This window comes from Sminthopsis crassicaudata, chromosome 2 (assembly GCF_048593235.1).
Source record: "Sminthopsis crassicaudata isolate SCR6 chromosome 2, ASM4859323v1, whole genome shotgun sequence".
Lineage (NCBI taxonomy): Eukaryota > Metazoa > Chordata > Mammalia > Dasyuromorphia > Dasyuridae > Sminthopsis > Sminthopsis crassicaudata.
The window spans coordinates 494954855-494974736 of NC_133618.1; the positions used below are offsets into that span (position 1 = coordinate 494954855).

The window sequence follows — 19882 nt, forward strand, 5'->3', positions numbered from 1 at the left end:
CTACATATTTATTTCCTTTTCCTTTTTGAACAGGAATCTTCTGCTCCAAAGAAATGGATCTTCTTCTGTTCCTTCCTCCATGCTTTTGCTTACACTGTGCCCCCCAGCCTGAAAGGAGTATAGGATTTAGAGCTGAAAGGGACTTTAAAAATTATTCGGGTCAATTCACTTATTTTACAAGAGAAAACTGAAGTCCAGAAAAGAGCAATAGATAGCTTGAGGTTACAGAGTGAATCCCCCAGTCCCCAGGATGAAATGACACATCATCATACAGAGAAAAGATTCAAACTCATATCCAGACTCCTCACCCAGCATGCCCTTCTCACTAGCTCTTATCCTTACTCAATCCACTCTCTAGAAGGAAGGGAAGGGGGAAGGAACAAACATTTATTAAGTATCTACCTTGTGCCTGGCACTCTGATAAGCACTTTACAAATATTCTTATTTGATCCTCCCAATAATTCTGGGAAATAGGTGCTATTATTATTCCCATTTTATGGTTGAAGAAACTGAGGTAGACAAATGACTTGCCCAGGATCCCACAGCTAATAAGTGTTTAAGGCCAAATTTAAACTTGGATCATCCCAACTCCAGGCCCAGCCCTCCATCCATTGATGAATATCCAATTAGTTGTTTAGTAGATCAGATCCACCTCCAGGATGTCCTTCCTGACACTTTCCCCAACTCTTAGATATGGTCTCCCCCTTTTGTGCTTCTTGGGCCGGGGGGAATGGAGATGCAGCAGCCCTAACAGGCGCCAGGTAGGGTAAGGGAGCCTCACCGGACAGGCCTGTTGGCAGCATCAGGGTCCAGCGCTGTTACCACCCCCACGATGGAGCCAATTTGGGCATCTTCCTGCACTTCCATGAGCCCAGAGGGGGGCCGGAATTCCGGAGGCTCATCCACATCCATCACCGTTACCCGGACGATCGCTTGGTCCCTGAAGGTTCCCAGGTCTACAAATCGTGGGTCCACAAACTTGTTCAAGGCCTCGAGCACCACTGTGTGTGTGGCCTGAGCCTCAAAGTCCAGGCACTAGGACACAGAGAGGGACCTGGTGAGAGGGCATTGGGTCCTTAGTGGGAACTTTGGAGCTCAGGCCTGAGGGAGGAGGTGGGGGTCCCAGGGAGCCTGGGTGATGAGTCACTAGGGGGTGACAAAGCCTAGGCCCTCTGTGCTGCCCCTCTGGGGCCTTTTGGAGAGAGGGGCAACTCAAAGACCCAACACTAGACCCAACACCTTGTTGGGGCAGGCCTTGCTAGGGGTGGGTTATCAGGAGGGGATATCCATAGTGGGCATATACCTCCCCCAGGAATAGACCTCTTCATCTCCCCTTCCTGGGCCAACCAGATGAACACCCCGAGCTCCTGCTCCAGCCACCACTCAGACCCAGAGCACTAACCTCTGGATTTTAACCCCGTCCTGCCACTGCCTTGTTGTGTGGCCCTGAGCATGTCACCACTGAGCTGGTCTCAGTTTCCTCCTCAATAGAACAAAAGATTTAAACGAGAAGATCTCTAAGGCCTCTTCCAGCTCCAACAATCCATGTCCGAGAATTCTAGATGTGCATTCCAAACCACCCATGCCTCACTCTGATTCCTTGGGACTAGCCATTGTGAGCCAACTCATCAGTGGGCACTAATAATTAATGACCTCTTACCCCCCCCTCAGTAAATCCTGAGTGGGACCTTCCAAAGACAACAGCTTCACCCAAAGGAGCACAGGTGGTGGAATTTTAGTTTCTGTAACAAGTGCAGGGAGAGAGATGTAGGGGCAGGGAGGCTTTCTCCAAGGCCCTCCACAGCATGCCAGAGGGGGCTGCCTGGCTTTTCTATATATAGGTATTGTTGGCTCTGCTGATTTTAGAGAAAAAAGTCATTACTGAAGTCAAGGCCAAGCTTCTCCCTCCTCCCTCCCCTTTCTCACTCTGGGGGATGCCCATTCCACTCCCACTCCTGCTAGCCTCTGCTCCTGGGAAATCAGGATGCAGGGAAGTCACTGAGTGATGGGCTTGGAGCCGGGGTCATCAATCAGGTGGGGGCTCACTTCGCTATCACAATGACATGACAGAGCGGCTGAGGGTGCCTCAGGAGCAAGTGTGATGAGAGGAGACACTCTCTGCATGGCCATGGCGGGGCAGGGGGGTGGCCAGGAAGAATGGTTACTCTGCTTATCAGGAAGGGAGAAAAGCGTTGGTTCCCTTCCAGAGGAGGCAAAGATATATCCCTTTACTCTACCATTTTAGAATCACCTCACATATTTTTTGACTTTGACTTTTTCCATATTTGGAAAGTACTGTGGAACACAGAAGTTAGGACCCGGAACACAGAGTGTTGGAAAGGATAGGGGCCTTGGAACTTAGAATTCTGGGATATAAAACAAAATGTCAGAGCTTGAAGGGATCTCAAGGATCCTCTAACCCAGTCTTTTTATTCTGTTATTCTACAGAGGAAACACGGGCTCAGCATGGTAAAAAGTGACTCCTCCAAAGTCCTATAGCCACTAAGTTACTCTAACTGAGGACTTCTGGCTCATCCTCATGCTGCTTCCTCTACAACAACCTCAGCCCAGGTCGTTGCTTGCTCCTCCCCATCCCACCCCACCAGGGTCTCCACCTTCTGCACGGTGATGATGGCCTCCTGGGTGTGGCTGTCTGTGGTGACCTTGAACATGTCCCCACCGCCCTCGTCCTTGAGCTGGTATGTCATGTCAGTGTTTTCTCCCACATCCGAATCCTCGGCCTTCACTCGCCCAATGGCAGTGCCAACGGGTGCTGTCTCCACGATGCTGAACTGGTACATCTCTGAAAGGGCCCCACAGAGCCTGTGAGCAGAGGAACTCTTGGCTCCAGTGTTAAGCCCTTTAAGGCCCTTGCTCTGCCACCATCCACTCTTGCCCAGAGAAACCACAGACCTTGTACCTTCTGTTTCTTTGGGAGAAGGGATGGGGAGGGTACGGTGATGGGGTAGAGAATGAAGGAGATCTCCAGGGGCAGCTAGCTGGTGCAGGGGATAGAGCACTGGCCCTAAGTTCAAATTCGATCTCAGACACCTAACATCTATTAACTGTAGCAAGTCATTTAACCCCAATTACCTTAAAAAAAAAGAAAAAAAAAAGAGGAAGGGGATTTCCATGGGAGCTGGGATGGAGAATGAGGGGGCAGAAAGGAGGAGCAGGAATGTGCTACAGTACAAATTCCTTGAGGGAAAGGACTGTGCCTTATCTTTATAGCAAACTCACCTGAAAGTCAGCACCTAAGCATTGTTGAATTGAATTAAATTGGGGGAATCAAATCCTCAGACTAAAAAATTCCCTGACGGTGAAGGGCTGAATTGGAGCTTAGAGCTGACTGACTAGGAACCATAGGATAGGGACCTGGGTGGGTCCTGTGAAATTATTCAGGATTATTTCATCAAGGAGGCCCAGAAAGAGAGTGACTCCTGCAAGAGCACACAGCTAATAAGCAGCAGTGCAGAGATTTGGATCCAGCCCCTCTGGCTCCAGATATGGTGCTCTTGCCACTCCCCACCCTAACTGGAACCTGCATTGGGGGGATTGCCGGGTATAATCTTGTGACTCAGCCATCACTGAGCACCCCCCACTAGTGGCAAGGATAATGGACTAGAAATAAGAGTTCCAGCCCCAGCTTCAGTTTCCTTTTCGGTATTCTAATAAGGATATTTACTCCATTTACATTCAAAGGTTATGGTGAAAACAGAAAGTGGCCACAAACTTTTTTCCCTGAGCCACTTGGGGTTAAGTGACTTGCCCAGGGTCACACAGCTAGGATCTCTTAAGTGTCTGACACCAAATTTGAACTCAGGTCCTCCTGACTTCAGGGCCGGTGCTCTACCCACTAGGCCACCTAGCTGCCCTAACAAACTTTTTTTTTTAAAGAAAAATTATTATGAGGATCAAGGCAAAGCTGATGCCATGTTTATGAGTCAGTTATGCACCATTACCTGTTTTGAGCCTGAGAACAGGTTGGCCACCACCACAGGACGGAGAGGTGACTGCCCATCCTACAGCTCTTCTATGGACTACGGCTGGGAGGGGAGGCATGGATCTGAGTTCGAGTCTGCCACTGATTTATTCTGTATTGCTGGCAAAGGCACAGCCTCAGTGTCTCACCTGTAATGCAGCGAGGCTGGATCAATCTCTATGGACTCTCCCAGGACTAAGAGTCTATGTTCCAAGGTCTCTTTCAGCTTTGACAATCTAAGATCCTGCCTGATGAGGAGAGGCTTTTGGCACTGGGATTGGCAGCATGGGTACCATGCCCCTGTCCAATGGGGCAGTCCAGCTGCGTAGCACCCCCTTCTCCCCAAAGGCTGGATTCCTCCCTAGCAGCCCTCAGCGGGCCTGCTCCCCAGCAGGAGTGCGAGGCAGAGATTATGGCTGGCTCCATGCGGATAGGCTTCTGTTATCTCTCGGGGGTCAGTCCCCTGTGGCGGAGTCCTAATGTGAGAGCTCCAGACCTCTCATAATGACTTGCCCGATAGGAATCAGCTCACATCCCCACCGGCATTTAATCTCTGCCAGCGCCTGGCTGCTTCTCCAGCTCTCAGGCAGCAGCAGCAGCAGTGAGGGCTGGAGTTAAGGATGGAGGGGGCCCAGCTGGGCAGGTAGAGGGAGGCCCTGGGGTGGAGAGCCAGGGGAGAGGGCTGTGGGAGCTTGGACAAATCATCCACTTCTCTGGGCTTTAGTTTCCTCACCTGCAAAATGGTCCTGAGAGGGAGTGGGGCTGGGAGCTGGGAGGGATGCAGAGGCAGAAGCCGGGGGACCCTCTCAGACTGGGGAACATTCAGGAGTGGGGAGATTCTTCAGCCAGCTTGGAAGAAAACCTGCCTTTAGGTGCCCAGATCTCCAGGCCCCATCCAAAGGGTCTAGAGCTCAAGACAAAGGAACAATCATGGGCAAAAGAGGGAAGAGGCAAAAAGCCTGAGCTTGGAGTCAGGAGATCTGAATTCCAATCCTGACTCTCTACCTTAATTGAAAATTTGGTTAGGACAAGTCACTTCCAAATAACTGTCTTCCTGTCCACTTGTCTTTTGGATGCGATAAGCCTTGTGCAATCATGGGCAAGAGCCTTGAAAGGCTTAAGTGCTATAATTTGTATCTCCTTGATATCCCTGTTGTACAACAGCAACAATAATAGCACTTGAAGGTTTGTAAAGTACTTTCCTCATAATGGCCCTGTGAATTATGTATGGGAAACAGTATCATCTCCTTTTTACAGATGATAAAACTGAGGCTCATAAAGGGGAAGAATTTAGTCACACAGGCAGTTATGGGGCAAGTCCGAGGGGGAAAGAGCGGAAGCTGCAGGGAGTGAGCACAGGACGGGGGGCTGTCGCTGACTCTTCCTCTAGCAGATATCTGGTGACAACACTGATCTGTGCCAAGTCGGGCAGATGGCAAGACCTGGCTTAGCTGGTCTCAGAAAGAGTGATCAGGGCTCCTGTCTCCCAGCCCCCTCCATGCCCCGATGCCCCTCGTCAGATCTAACCATCTGGGTCCCTTCCTGAGCACGGCCAGGGTGGGGTGGCAGTGGTAATTATAACAGGACAAAGGGCCCCAGACAGATGGATGGTGGGCTGGCCTCTAATTTTTCAAGTACTGGAGAGGAAGGGAGATAGCACCCTGAGAGATGGGCTGGAGAGAAAGAAAGGGAGGAGGACAAACGTAAGCTCTTTGAGGGTAGACATTTTCATTTTTCTTCTTTATCTCTGCATCCCCAGAATCTAGAAGTGCCTTAGACATAAAGTTAGCTACTGAATGAACGCCTTTTGGGCTGGACTGAATTGGGAGCGGAGAAGCTTTGAGGGTCAATGAGTCCTGCAAGTGGGCGGGCCACTGGGGAGGGTGCTTACTCTGTGGGAAGCGGGGCGGATTGTCATTGACATCAGTAATGACGATGGTAACCGTAGTGGAGCCCGACAAGCCTCCCAGCTGACCAGCCATGTCCGTGGCCTGGATCACAACCTCGTAACGCTCCTGTTTCTCCCGGTCCAAGTCAGCCACTGCTGTGCGGATCACACCTGGGAAGAAGCAAAGGCATCCTGGCTCAGTCTCAGGTGGGAAGCGGGGCTGTGCTGGCTCTCCAGGCTTGTGGCTCTCGGTCAGCCCCCCACCCCTTTTCCTTCTCTGCCCCTCCTCCCCACGAGGGACTGAGCTTCCTTTGTCAGAGTCTGGAAGCTGGACTGGAAGGTTTAGATCGGAGAGCTGAGAGCCTTTCCCTCATTCACAGCCATGGAAGACAGATGTAAGTTCATCCAATAATCCTGAACAATACGTTCTATCCAGACACACACACAATCTCCACACACACAACTCATACCCTGTAATATACACCCGCCTTCCCAACTCAATTTCACACACAATCAGCTTACACAACTCACTGACACACTCACACATAATTCATGCACAGCCCCGCAGATCGCCATACATTTGCCGAACGTTGAGACAGGAAGGAATGTCATGCACTGCGCATATAACTTAGACATACAGCTCACACACTGATAAACAAACCCCACACACCCCATACACACTCCATTTCTGGAAAAGTCCTAGGTTCCCCTCCCCCTCCCTCTCGAATTATTCCTGTCTCTGGATGGGTATCAGAAACTCCAGTTTGATCCAACACCATATTAGAGGCAGTCTACAAACTGGACAATTGACAAAGAACTGGGCTAATGCCAGGCCCAGGGGCCTCCTCACGCCTCCAGAGGATGATCGGCTCAGCGCTCCCCCAACCTGCTGAGCACCAGCTGGCGATGGGCAGTGCCCGGGGCCGGGCTCCCCCTCCTGCTCCCATTCCTTTCTGGCTCAGCTCTGACCCCTCTAAGCGGGGAGTGCCAGGTGGAGTCACACACCAGCTGCCTTTTTATTTCTCTAATAAAACCCAGGCTCCCGGCTCCACAAGCTGGCCTTTGGGCTCTCCCCGGCTCTAAATCTCCCCCAAATGACCCCCAGATTTTCCTCCACTCGTGGCGCCGCAGCCTCAGCCTGCTGGGAGGTGAAAACGTGTGTGAAGAGAAGGGTCCACATTCAGCCCTAAGATGTAAGTCCTTGGTCATGAAGGACTCGTCAAAAAGCAAAACCCACAGTGGGCAGGGCTCTCTGTTCCATCCTGAGAGCTTTCTCCAGGGTTTTTTCTAACTGCTCTAAGTGAGCAGTCACTTCTGGGAGAAAGAAATGGGGGAGCAAATACAGTCACAGGGGATCAAAATCTGTTACCGTTCAGTACTATTTGTTTTACTTCATCCTCTAACATGTTCATTTGTCCCCTCATCTGTGATCTCCTTTCAGGGCAAGGACTAAGTTATTGAGAGACAGTGTGTCCTCATATAGGGGATGTTAGATGTGGGAATCAGGAAAACATTGATCCGAATGCCCATTCACCTCTTTGTTTCCTCATCTGTAAAATGAAGTTGTCATTGTTGACCTCTAGGTTCCTTTTCAGCTCTAAATCTATGACTGTGGCAACATCCTGTACTCCTTTGTGTCCTTGCCACGGTCTGGCACGAGGCTGAACAAGGAGTTACTTTAATAGATTCTCAAAAAGGGGGCACGCTGACTAACCCCACGTTTGAGATCATCACTAAGACTCACTATCTGTTTGACCTTGGGCTTCAGTTTCTTCATCTGTTATAAACAGAGGAGTTGGATTAGCTTTCTGCTTTTCTAATTCAGGAGCTACACCATCCTGGGCAATTCTGTAAGATGACAAGTTAAAGAAAAGACAAGATTAGTCTTCTAGTCTAGTCTGCAATGTGAAGGAAGTTTTCTCATTTGGAGTTCCCTATGTCAATGAAATCACAGGCCTAGTCCCGCTTCCTGTGATTGGCTTATTGGCTGGTACAAAGCCGAGTGCTCCCTAGACCTGTGGGGGTAAAGAAATCTCTTAGACTGAGAGCTGGAAGGACTCTTGGAGAACAACCCCCTGATATAATGGATGACAAAACTGAGGCAGAGAGAAATTACTTGTCTGAGTTAGAAGCACAACTAAGGCCAGCTCCCATATGTCCTGATCCCAGTCCAGTGATCTTTCCCCACACTTCAATACCAAGCTCTTCAGCTGGCTAAGGGGGAGGGGGTGGCTGCTCAGACCGGGAAGACTTCTATGGGGCAATGGGCGATGGGTACCCCAACCACAGCTAATCCAAGGGGGTTGTGTTACTGCTGCCCCTCCTCCTCTCAGAACAGAAGAGAAAAAAAGGGAAGGAAGAGAGAAATAGACAAAGAAGGAGGGAAAGAGAAGAAAACAGGAGGGTCTTCTTGAGTCATTAGGAACAAATCCTATCCCGCTGACTCAGGAAGAGAGATGTCATAGGGAGGGAGAACTGTTGTGATAATAGGTTTTCCATATTAATATACATATGTCCAAATATACACAAGTGTATACATATCCATGCACACAGATGCAGCGAGGTGGCACAGTGAACAAGCACAGGGCCCGGACTGAGGAAGACTTGTCTCCCTGAGTTCAAATCTGGCCTAAGACACTCATCAGCTTTGTGGCCCTGATCAAGTCTCTCAACCCTGTTTGCCTCAGTTTCCCTATGTGAAAGCTGAAGAAAGAAATGACAAGCCATTCGAGTGTCTCTGCCAAGAAAATATGGGACCACAAAGAGTCATACTTGACTGAAATGACTGAATAATTATGTGTGTATGTATATATATATATACATATATATACGTCCTATATATGTATGTATGAATATATACATATATATCTACATCTGTATCCACATCTATCTATACCATTGGTCTATCCATTGGTGAACTAGTACACAAAGACAATGAAATCTCATGCCCTATAAGAAATAATAAATAAGGAAAATTCATATAAGCATGGGAAGACTTATATGAACTAAGGCAGAGGGAAATAAGAAGCACTAGGAAAACAATATATAAAATGATCACAATAATATAAATGGAAACAAGAAGAATACTGGGAACTGAGTGATATAAATCTATATCTATCGACCTAATTATCTCATTATAATGGCTAGGTCTGGCCTTAGAGAAGAGATAAGAAAATGAACTTCCCTCCCTTATAGAGGTGAGGAATTACAGGTAAGGCACATTCTATCTATATATTATTAGACTCAGTTGATGCACTGGTTAGTTTCACTGAACTGTTTTTTTTTCCGCTTTTTTATTTTTTGATTACAAGGGCTGGCTCTCTAGGGAAGGGAAGAGAAGGGATTTATTCTGAAATGAGACTGATGTAAAAATAAAAAATATCAATAAAATAGAGATGAGGAGGGAACCAACCCATTGGAGCTTTGAATTAGAGAGCCATTAGGAGGTCCCCCAGCCCCTCTGCCTCCCCTCCTTACCTCTAGCTGCAATGGAGTGGTTAGGCCTCTACAGGGAAGTCAGTCACCCAGCTAATGGGTCCATGAGCCAGTCCCAGCACACACTCCTCTGGGTCTTAATTAGACAATTGAATCCTCATTTACCCAGCATGGCCCTCCTTAAACCCTTGACAAGCTCTAGGGCCCAAATAAAGGGCAGAAGTGCAGTAAAAGAAGGGAATGGAGAATCCAAACTGAATTTTTTCTAACAACTTAGATCTACAGCCTGATTTAGTGGACAATGCACCAAATTTGCAATCAAAGGCTCACAGGCTGAGGATTTGCTTATGTGACTTCAGGAAGGTCACTCGAACGCATTTGTCTCTCCCTCCTAATTTATGATTCTTATTTCTGTGGTACTCTACAGCTTAGAAAGCACTTTCCTTGATACAACTCTTGTCAGAATATAAATTGTATTGCTCCCATTTTACAGATATTGAGCCTGAGGCTGAAAGAAGTTAAATGATTACTAAGATCACACAGATAATAAATAGGAGGCCCAGAATCTGAACCCAAATTTCCTGATTTCAACTTCTTTAAATACCACATCACAGCTAATTCCCTCCACACCATTCTTTTTTCTTTCATCCCTCCCCCATTTTTATCTCTATCCAGACCCCTGTCTCCCTCAATCTTTCTCCCATTACGCTTATGTTTCTCATATTTTCTTCTTTGAATCTTAGTTTTAGAGCTAAAAGGAATCTTAACGGTATCTGGTCTAACCATCATTTTAGGGAGAAGAATACAGAAGAATACAGAAGATACAGAGAGACCCACAGCTTTTAATCAAAGTAGCAATCTGTTCTTAGACTAATTTGTTTAAATTCTTAGAATATAATCTCTCCACCCTCCAGAAATGTGAACTCTTACTCAGAAGGGAGAAGGAAAAGGGAAAACAAACAAACAAGAACAAGGTGGGGGGCTCAGGAGCAATAGAAAATAAATAGAGGCAGAAAGTGGGGGGCAATGATGAAGGATGTAACAGTACCAAGAGGGAGCTGAAAGACAAGAATCAAAGATCTTAAAATCAGAAGGAACCTCAGAATTATCCAGTGCAGCACTTTCATTTTACAAAGGAAGAAACTGAGAGCTAGGGAGGTAAAATGACTTAACCAACATCACACAAGTAATAAGTGAACAGAACTGCAAACTGAGTCCAGATCCTCGGCTCCAAATCCAGTAATTTTTCTAACCAAGAGAAAAGGGAGAGAGAAATAAAAGGAAGGATGGAATGATGGAGAAATCCTAAGAGAGAGGAAGGGAAGCCCAGGAGAATTGTACTTTGAGAGTGAAGAGAGATCTTTTCCCTTTTATGTATTATTTTCCTCCATTAGATTGGAAGCTCATTGAGAGCAAAGACTATCTTGTTTTTATTTGTATCTAAGCATAGTGCCTGCCACATAGTGATAGTGCTTATAAAATGCTTAACTATAGTGCTTATAAAAATATTTAACAAATGCTCTATCATCTCTATCCTATTTATTTTTGGGGAGCCACTGGACATCTCTGGACACCATATGGATGTTGAGAAGGGGAATGTATAAACATCAGGATCTTCCTTCCACTTGACCTATCTCTACACCACTCCTCCCATCCACTTACACACTCATCACCACTACACCCACCCACCTACCTTCCCCTTAATACACACACACACACACACACACACACACACACACACACACACACACACACACTTCAGTAGCTTCTAAAGACTGGATTACTAGAGCTTTCTCCATTTCTGTAACCAGGTTAGTAAATTAGCATTGTGGGAATAAAGCTGGAAAGAAACTTAAGAGTTCATCTCATCTAATACTCCCGTTTTACACATGGAAAAACTAAGGTCCAAAGAAAGAATGAGGCTTTCCAGGGATCAAACATGTACCAAGTAGAAGAAATGGGATTCAAACAAAGCTTAGGGACCTTCCAATTATAAATCTGGGGCTCTTTCTAATGATTAAGAACTGTAGGGAGTAGGCAGCCATCCTCCTGTTTCCTAGGCTGCTCCGACTTTTTCTGGAAACACTTCATCCCCAAACTATGAGAAATATGAATAGCTTTCCAAGATAGTCAAGTCATGGAAGGAGTCTCTAATCCAATTTCCATTTATGCCCAAAGTACTTTAGGCAGGTGGGTCCTAGGGTATCCTCATTGGTCCATGTGAAAAACTGAATCTCAGGAAAAGACTAAATGTCAAGCAACTCTGATCCCAACCTGTAATTCAACCTATTTATGGAAATGACAAAGCCAATTTAGGAACTCTATAACTACTGAAAAAAGGCTTAGATTTGGAGTTGAAAAGGTCCTTAGGGTCATTAAGATCAATCCTTCATTTTTCAGATGAGGATATTGTGGGAACTAGTAAATATCCAAGTCATGATTTGAATCCAGGTCTTCCTGATTCCAAGCCCAACAACCCTATCCACTGTCATCCCCTCTATTTTCACTGTTTCCATCCTTAGAGTCAATTGTTTTTAGGAGGAGGGGCAGTGCAGATGTGGTAGATCACTGATACCCTATGGTGGATAGCCACTAACTGTGTGGAACCTTGGGTCACTTCTACTTGGTAGAGAAAATTTCCTCCTCTAGACTCAATGGTCTCTGAGATTTCTTCCAGTTCCATCAATCAATGTTCTATGTTCTAATGCCTGTTTCAACTCTAGCATTCAGTATTTTTTGTTCCAAGACTCCTTTTGCATATGACATATTATGTTCTAAGTCCCTTTGCACTTCCAATATTCTGTGTTCTATGTTCTAGGGTCTATTTCAGCTCTAACATCCTGGGTTCTAGGTTGTAAAACCCTTTCAGCTCTGAAATTCTATGCCCTATATTCTAAGGTTCCATCTATCCTGTGATTCTTTGTTCTAAGGTCCTTTCTAGTTCTGACATTCTATAATTCTAGGAGCCTTTGACAATTGATATTTGGCATCTCTGGTTCTCTGAAAAACATGTGGATTTTTTAAGGACAGAGCTGAGGATTTCTGGCTAGGCTCTTTCTACCCCTTGGAGGAGATGGCAAGATTTGTTTTGAGAAGAGAGCTGGGAAGGTGGTGAATTGAGAGGATTTAGAGCTCTCTAATAATGGTGGCATGGCTACTCCACCCCCCTCCCTCTGGCCCCATGCTAACCCATCCTTCACACTTGCAGGGCCAAGCATCCAGCTGTTTTCCCTCCAGCTGCTGCTGCAGGGGCCACGAAGGGCCGCAGCGTGAGATGCCTCATTAGTCACACAAATGCCATTCCTGTTCCAGATGATGGGGGCCACGTTGGGAGATTTGGCCTTTAAAACACACAAGTTAATTTCTCCTCTTACAAGAAGGGTTCTTTTTTCTCATTCCTTCTCCCCCCCTCTCTCTTTCTCCTCACACCTTCCTCTCAGGGCCCCGTTCCGGCTACGCTCCCTGCTAACTGCACAGTGAGAACAGACTGTACCACTGAGCATCTGCTAAATATAGCCCAGAGAATGTTATCAGTTTAATATTCCCAGCTTATGGAATGAAACACTCTTCTGAGCCAGGTCTGGCAGCAACCCCTGATACTGTAGGGAGATGAGCGCCCAGAGGAGGAACAATGAGGGAAAAGTGGATCGGATCTAGGGCAACCAAGAAGGGACTGGAGAAACTTGATCCTTCCTTGAACAGGACCTCTCTCTTGGAAAAGGCCCCTACGCATTTTCCAGATCCTCAGAAAGTGAGTTCACTTCCTTTATGATCATGCATAATTTCCCTCCAGTTTCCTCCCCTAACATGAGAACTTTGGATAGGGTGATCCTGAAGGACCCTTTCAAAATTTCCACATTTAAATCTCATGCTTTCTTATCTTCTCTCTATGGCAATCAAGGCATATCATAGCCGGGAAAATAGAGGAGGGAGTGTAATAGTGTAATAGTAATGGGACTCAGTTTTCCAATATATATAATGAGGAATAACGATTTGCCTCACAGGAATGTTGTGAGGACAGTTCTTTATAAATTATAAAGCACTACAGAAATGGTAGGTAACATTAGCAGCCCAGGACATTAATGGGAACACAGAAATTCTTAAACCTACAACATCTACTTCTTCATCACCCAATTTCTCCCTTATTCCCTGCAATCAGGCTTCCATCTCAATGGATAAGGCAGCATGGTTTCATAGCCCATTGGACTGGAAATTAGGAACACCTGAATTCAAATCCTGCCCTTAGGGCACTATTTATTAGTTTTTTGATCCAGGGGAGGTCAATTAACTCCCCTATGACTTAATTTCCTCCTCTGTAAAAACAAGCAGTTGGACTCATTGACCTCTAAGATCCCTTCTACCTCTAAAACTCTGATGCTGTACTCTATGATCCGGGCTACTTCTGAACCTATCTATGTGACTATTTCTCAGTCTCAATTTACTCATCTTTAAAATGAGAATAACAAAGTCTGCAGTACCTACCTTACAGAGTTTTTGTAAGTTTGAAATGAGAATGTAATTAAATTTCTCTTAGCAATCTTCAAGGTGCTATAAAAATACTAATAATTATTATTAATTAACCTGGGACCATAATTTGAGAGAGATGGAAGGGACCTTAAAGATTATCTGGTCCAGAGGATCTCCAAATGTAGTCCCAGATCCTCCATTAAAAAAGGGTGCCCAGGTCAGCCATCCCTTCATTTCCTACCTAGATGCACCCATCTGGACTTCATCTTGCCCCTCCTCAGCTTCCTGTTCTTCACCAATAAGGCTAAGTTCCTTGAGGGGCAAAAACTGCTTTATGTCTTCTTTGTACCCTAGCACTCAGCAGTATCTGGCACTGTAGGGGCTTAATAAATGTCCACTGACTGACTCACTGATTGAACCCCTAGGATTTCTGACTTTTCGTAAAGATCCTTGAAATTAATACTATTGATTTTTATAATAATACTAAAATGGCCTAATATGATAAGTATTGATCAATCAATCAATAAAAATTTATTAAGCACCTACTATCCACCAGGCACTATGCTAAGCATGGGATAGATATAATCCACATAAACAAAAATCTCTTTGGGGAATTCTCAACATTTTTTTAAGAGTGGAAAGGGGGGGGAGAGAGAGAGAGAGAGAGAGAGAGAGAGAGAGAGAGAGAGAGAGAGAGAGAGAGAGAGAGAGAGAAAGAGAGAGAGAGACAGACAGAGACAGACAGAGAGACAGAGAGACAGACAGAGAGACAGACAGAGACAGAGAGAGAGAGAGAGAGAGAGAGAGAGAGAGAGAGAGAGAGAGAGAGAGAGAGAGAAAATCTCTGATCTTGTCCAGTGTCCTCATTTTACAGATGAAAAAAACTGCAGCTCAGAGAGGAATCGACTTGCCCAGGCCTTCACAGCTAGATAGAAGCAGATCCAGATTTCAACCTATTTTCTCAAGGGTTCTTTCCATTAAACCAGAGAGCCAGTGATATTCTACAGTGGTCTTTGCTCAGCTCTCATCCTCTTCTTCCTCTCTACCTCACGTCACTGGTCGCCTTGTTCAATACTCTGTAAAGCTCTCCCTTGTTCTCTTTTAATATTCTTCCCCTAATACCTCTCTAACTGCTCTTTCTCTGTGGCTTGACCATTCCTCTTCCTTTCACCTCTTAACCTTGGACTTTCTCCAAGGCTCTGTTCTGGACTATTTATCTTCTTTCTCTACATTATCTCCCTTGGAAACCTTAGCTGTTCCCATGGCTCAATCTACCACCTCGGTGGAGGCTTCTAGACTCTCAGACCCTCTCTCCTCAAGATTCCAGACCAACATCCCTAATTGCCTGTGGGACGCTTTCATATGGATATACCAGCCGGATCTTAAATTCGACAGGTCCACCCTAAGCTCACCCTGTTTCCCTTTAAAACTACTCCATGTCTCAATTTCTTTATTTCTGTGGATTTGTAATTGCCATCCTCCCCTACCCTGTTCCTGGAGTCCCTGATTTCCAGTGCCTCACACGTGCTTTGCCATACCTTTGGCGTGTGTTCCCCCCTTTCTATATCCATTATCACCACCTGAGCCCAGGCCCATGACGCTTCTCCTCTGGATAACTGGAACAGCCTTCTAACTAGCTGATCTCTCAGTTTCTAGTTTCTCCTTCATTTGAATCCCAATGCACTCCTCTGAACATACATTTGGATGGCATAAAATGCAAATTAGGCTTGTGGGAGCTAGGGAGCTAACTGTTTGGGGGCAAAGAGCAGCCGAAACTTGGGGAGTCCAGGGCAGGGGGTTGGGAAGGCCACGTTTAAAATTTGAACTAGCCAACCGAAAGACTTCCTATTCTCCTCTTTGTCATCCATCTCTTTATTTCTTTAAAATGACAGCTGGGAACATGGGCTTCTGGCTGGGCCTTGCTCAGTATGGAGGACTATTTTCAGAGGCCATCTTCCAATCACTCGCACCAACCTTTCTGTTCCTATGTCTCCCTATCACTCTGCATGCTCTGTTGGCTTCCCCATCTCTCCTCCTATTTCCTTGCTCTTTCTACTCAGAAATCTCTCCTTCTCTCTCAGCCCTCACCCCAACATCCTGGGGCCTCCCATTCCTCTACACCCTATATATCCTTCCATTTTGTTTCCATTCCCTATCCCTTTGTCTCCTGTTCTTCTTCAACATTGTGTTCCTTCTCCTATCTATCTTTAACTTTCTGCCCTTTCACCTTATCTCCCTAGTCTTCCAGTCCCTCTAGTTTTTTCCTCTACCTCCACCCTGCTGTTCTCTGCTCCTGTTTTTTGTTTTGTTTTGCAATCTCTTATTCTTCGTCCCCTATCTTCCCATCTCCCCTGTTTTTCTGGACCGCTGGCTCCCCAGTTAGGTGACACAGTGAATGATAGAGCATTATCCAGGAGTCAGGAGGTTCACATCTGCCCTCAGATACTTAGCAGCTTGTAACTCTGGACAAGTCATTTAACCTCTGTCTGCCTCAAATTTTTCATTTGTAAAAAGGGGATAATAATAGCACCTACCTCCCAGGGTTATTGTGAGGATCAAATGAGATATCAATTATAAAATGCTTAGCCCAGAGCCTGGCACATAGTAAGTGCTATATAAATATTAGCTATTATTATTGTTTCATCACTATTATTATTTTTATCATCATTATTATTCCATCCTTCTCTCTTCTTCCATCCCTTAGTAGCCTTGTCCTGATACCTCCCAAGAGTGGTCGTCCATCTGTTCATGGCAGTCCTCCCATCACCCTTTATTTTTCCTTAGAGAAGAATTTGATTCCTCAGCCTCCTTTCCCCACTTACCCCACTGGGATCAATTTCTAGGATACAGGGCCCATGTCTGCCATCCCTTCTGCTGAGCACTCCCCACAGAGCTCCTCACCTGTCTTGTTGTCCACAGTGAAGTGCTGCTCACCATCCAGGACGCTGTACACCAGCCGTGCGCTGCTCCCATACGTGGGGTCATCTGCATCTGATGCCATCACCTGCATTACTGAAGTGCCTGGGCCCATGGAGGGGGAAGGTAGGGGGGACCAAGGAGAGACACGGTTGTGAGATCATCTGCCTGGAGCCTGAGAGGGAAAAGAGACTCGCTGGGAGGTGTTACTGAGCTCCGCCCCCCATCTCCTCACGGAGTCCACATCCTGCTCACCAAGCCCCTGGCTTGCTCTCCCCAAGTTTCCCCTTCTCCCACTGATCCCCACCACATCATGCCTCCTGCCACCCTCCCCCCAAGGAACTGTGAGTGAAGAAGGGTGAGTTGTGGGGCAGTGTCCTGCTTCTTTAACCTTTCCCAGACTGGACACTTACATCAGAGCCATGTCCTGCTTGGAGTGGGGATGGGGAAGGGGAGGGAGGGTGTAATACCAAAGTCTCATCTAGTGGGGGTATAGATGGTAAGAGGATGTGGTCAGTCTGACTGGGCTCTAGGGCCCTTTCAGGCCTTCGAGGCCTGTCGAATGCCTCTGAGGGGAAAAAAAAAAGAGTTGGAAAACATCTCTTAGTTTATGTCATCTAATACCTTCAGCTTACGGAAATGGAAGTCCAGGTGCGGCGGGAGCAAATCACCGAATTTGAGAGAGAAAAGGGAACTCACAGGTCATTTAGTGCAATCCATACCCAAATAAGAATCCTTTCTCCAAAAACCCTTCCAAGTAGTCATCCAACCCTCACCTACCCTGCAGTGATAGGGAGCTCATTAGCTGCTCCAGAGCAATCTATTCTGTTTCAACAAGCTCTAGTACTAGCAGGTTTTTCCTTCCACCAGGGATGAAAGGCACTTGTCCCAGATCACACAGTAAAATTAGCGATAAAGGATGGACTAGAAGCTGGAGCTCCTGAGTCCCAGGATAAAAATCTTTTCCTACCTCACTGCAAAAAATGGCTTGGATGTGATTCTTAAGCAAACACAGGAGTTAAACATGGAAAGAATACTTTCCTGAACTGAGACCCACAGAGGTTGTCCCTTGTCCAAGGTCACAAAGGCAAGACAGCAAAACCAGGATTAGAACCCAGATTCTTTACTTCTGAATATAGCACTCTTGACAATATTTCATGCCAGTACCTCTATGATGTACCTGTAGAATGGGCTCAGCCAGAGGGCAGTGGAGGGTTGAAAGGTAGCTGATTTGGAAGCCTTGTGGGGCAGTAAACAGCAAGAGTCACTGCTCTGGACACTGCCCCACAGCTTGACCTCCTAGGAGTGCTGGGAGGGGGACAGGGAGACAGTCCCACTGCCATCCTCCAGCCTGAGCTCTGGACTCTCCCACCCTGCAGAAAACCCAGAATGGAGGAGTCTGGGAGAGGGCCGGGCGAGATACGGTACAGGGCAGCGATGCCTTCCCCCCTCCCCGGGGGACCCAGACAGGGCCCTCTCTCCTCATGCTCTGCACGTAGCCGGCCAGGGAGAGTATAAATTGGATAAAAGTCCATCAAACGGCTGCAATTAAGTTATTGATTTTCGACGCTGCCTCATTAAACCGAGCGCTTCACTCTGCCTGTCCCCGCCATGGTTCTAATTTGACATCATGTTCAATTTGAGGAGAGCAGAACTTGGGACGTGAGGCTCAGCTGGGGGCAGCGGGGGAGAGACACAGAGACGGAAGGACGAACGGACCTGGGCGGCCTCGCCTGCTGGTAAGGGAACCGTGGCGTCCTGGAATAAGTCAGACCTTGGAGCAGAACCTGAAGGAGCCTCAGATTTTCTCAGGGCCCTGGGCAGACTGGTGCTTGCCCCATTACATTCTACCTCATCTGTGTGCATGTTATTTCTACCACCAGTCAATTACAATATCCTTAGGAGGAAAGGAGAACGCTGTTTTTTGTACTTTTATCTGCAGCGCGGAACGTAGGACCCACCACACAGAAAGCAAGTTAATGAGGGACGCTAAACTAAATTCTAAATTGAATGGCGAAGGTGGAAGGAAACTCAGACTTTGGAACATCAAAGCGAAGCGGGACCTGGGAACATGGCAGGTCAGGCCAGAATATAGACTGTGAACACAGTCTACAGAATGTAGACAGACCAAGCTGTTAGGGACCTTAGAGATCAGACCAGATGAGAGGCCTGGAGATTCCTTCTTAGGGAAATGTTATTAAATGTATAACGTAAAATACAAGGGTTACAAGGAAAACTAATTATATAAAGATAATTTTCCATCCAATTTCATGGGCCCCCAGATAGATATCCATTAAGATCAAGAACCTCTCAAAATTCTCATTTTAGAGACATTTTACATCCAGATTGGGTGATCTGTCTAAGCTCACATAAAAAGTTTGGGGAAAGCTTCCAGATCTTAGTTTCTATACTTGCAGAATTAAGGATGTATTTAGACTATTCTAAAGGTGTTTCCCGCCTCTAACTCATGTCCCTGCCAGAGGGATCTCATCTGCTCTGCCCCATGCCCACTGGTAGCCCAGGGTGCCAGCTGGGAATGAGGGATCAGAACATTTGGAACTCCCAAGTCCCCCTTCCACAAGCCCTGGCCTGTCTCATCCCAGCTGGTGTCCTCCTTCCCCATGGGCAGCCCAGTCTTCAAGCTGTCCTGCCTGGTCAGTCCAGAGGTGAGCCCAGCTCACTGCCTGGCCTAATGAGGGAGTGTTCGGAAATGCTACTGCAGCATTTCTCCCTGAACTCCCCACCCCCTCCCTCCCTCCCTCTCTCTCTCCCAGCCCACCTCCGGTCTTCCCTTCTCTGGCCCTTGGCGAGCTGGAGAGACATATATTTATTTCTTTAGCATTTCTTCTTTTCCTCCCCACCCACTCCTCTTCCTCCAGCCCAGTCCACCCCACCCCTGCAATGCGCCTCCCTTTCTTCCATTAAAATTGGACCCACCACCAAGGAGGAGGAGGAGGAGGAGAAGGAGGAGAAAAAAGGAGGAAAGGGATGAGAAATGAGATCCTAACATCCCAGAGAAGGAAGGATGGGGAGCAAGGAACCAGGAGCCAAGGTGCAGGGTAGGAGTGGGGAATACGAGTACCCCTGAGCCACACACTGGGATCACAGTCTGAGCTTTCCCACTTACTACTTCTGTGATGTTGGCCAAGTTACATCCACTATCTGAATCCCAGAATACCCTGGCTAGGATGCAG

At 46.8% G+C, this 19882-nt stretch overlaps 1 protein-coding gene across 1 annotated transcript in view; it reads right to left on the reverse strand.

Moving 5' to 3' along the window:
• Positions 1-19882, reverse strand: part of CDH22 (cadherin 22) — a 138452-nt gene that overhangs the window by 36790 nt on the left and 81780 nt on the right. Inside the window, exons 4-7 of the mRNA XM_074293581.1 lie at positions 16674-16793; positions 5874-6041; positions 2616-2803; positions 782-1035 (exon numbers count right to left, since the gene is read on the reverse strand). Coding sequence (XP_074149682.1) covers positions 782-1035; positions 2616-2803; positions 5874-6041; positions 16674-16793 — 730 coding nt within the window. The remainder of the gene's footprint in view (positions 1-781; positions 1036-2615; positions 2804-5873; positions 6042-16673; positions 16794-19882) is intronic.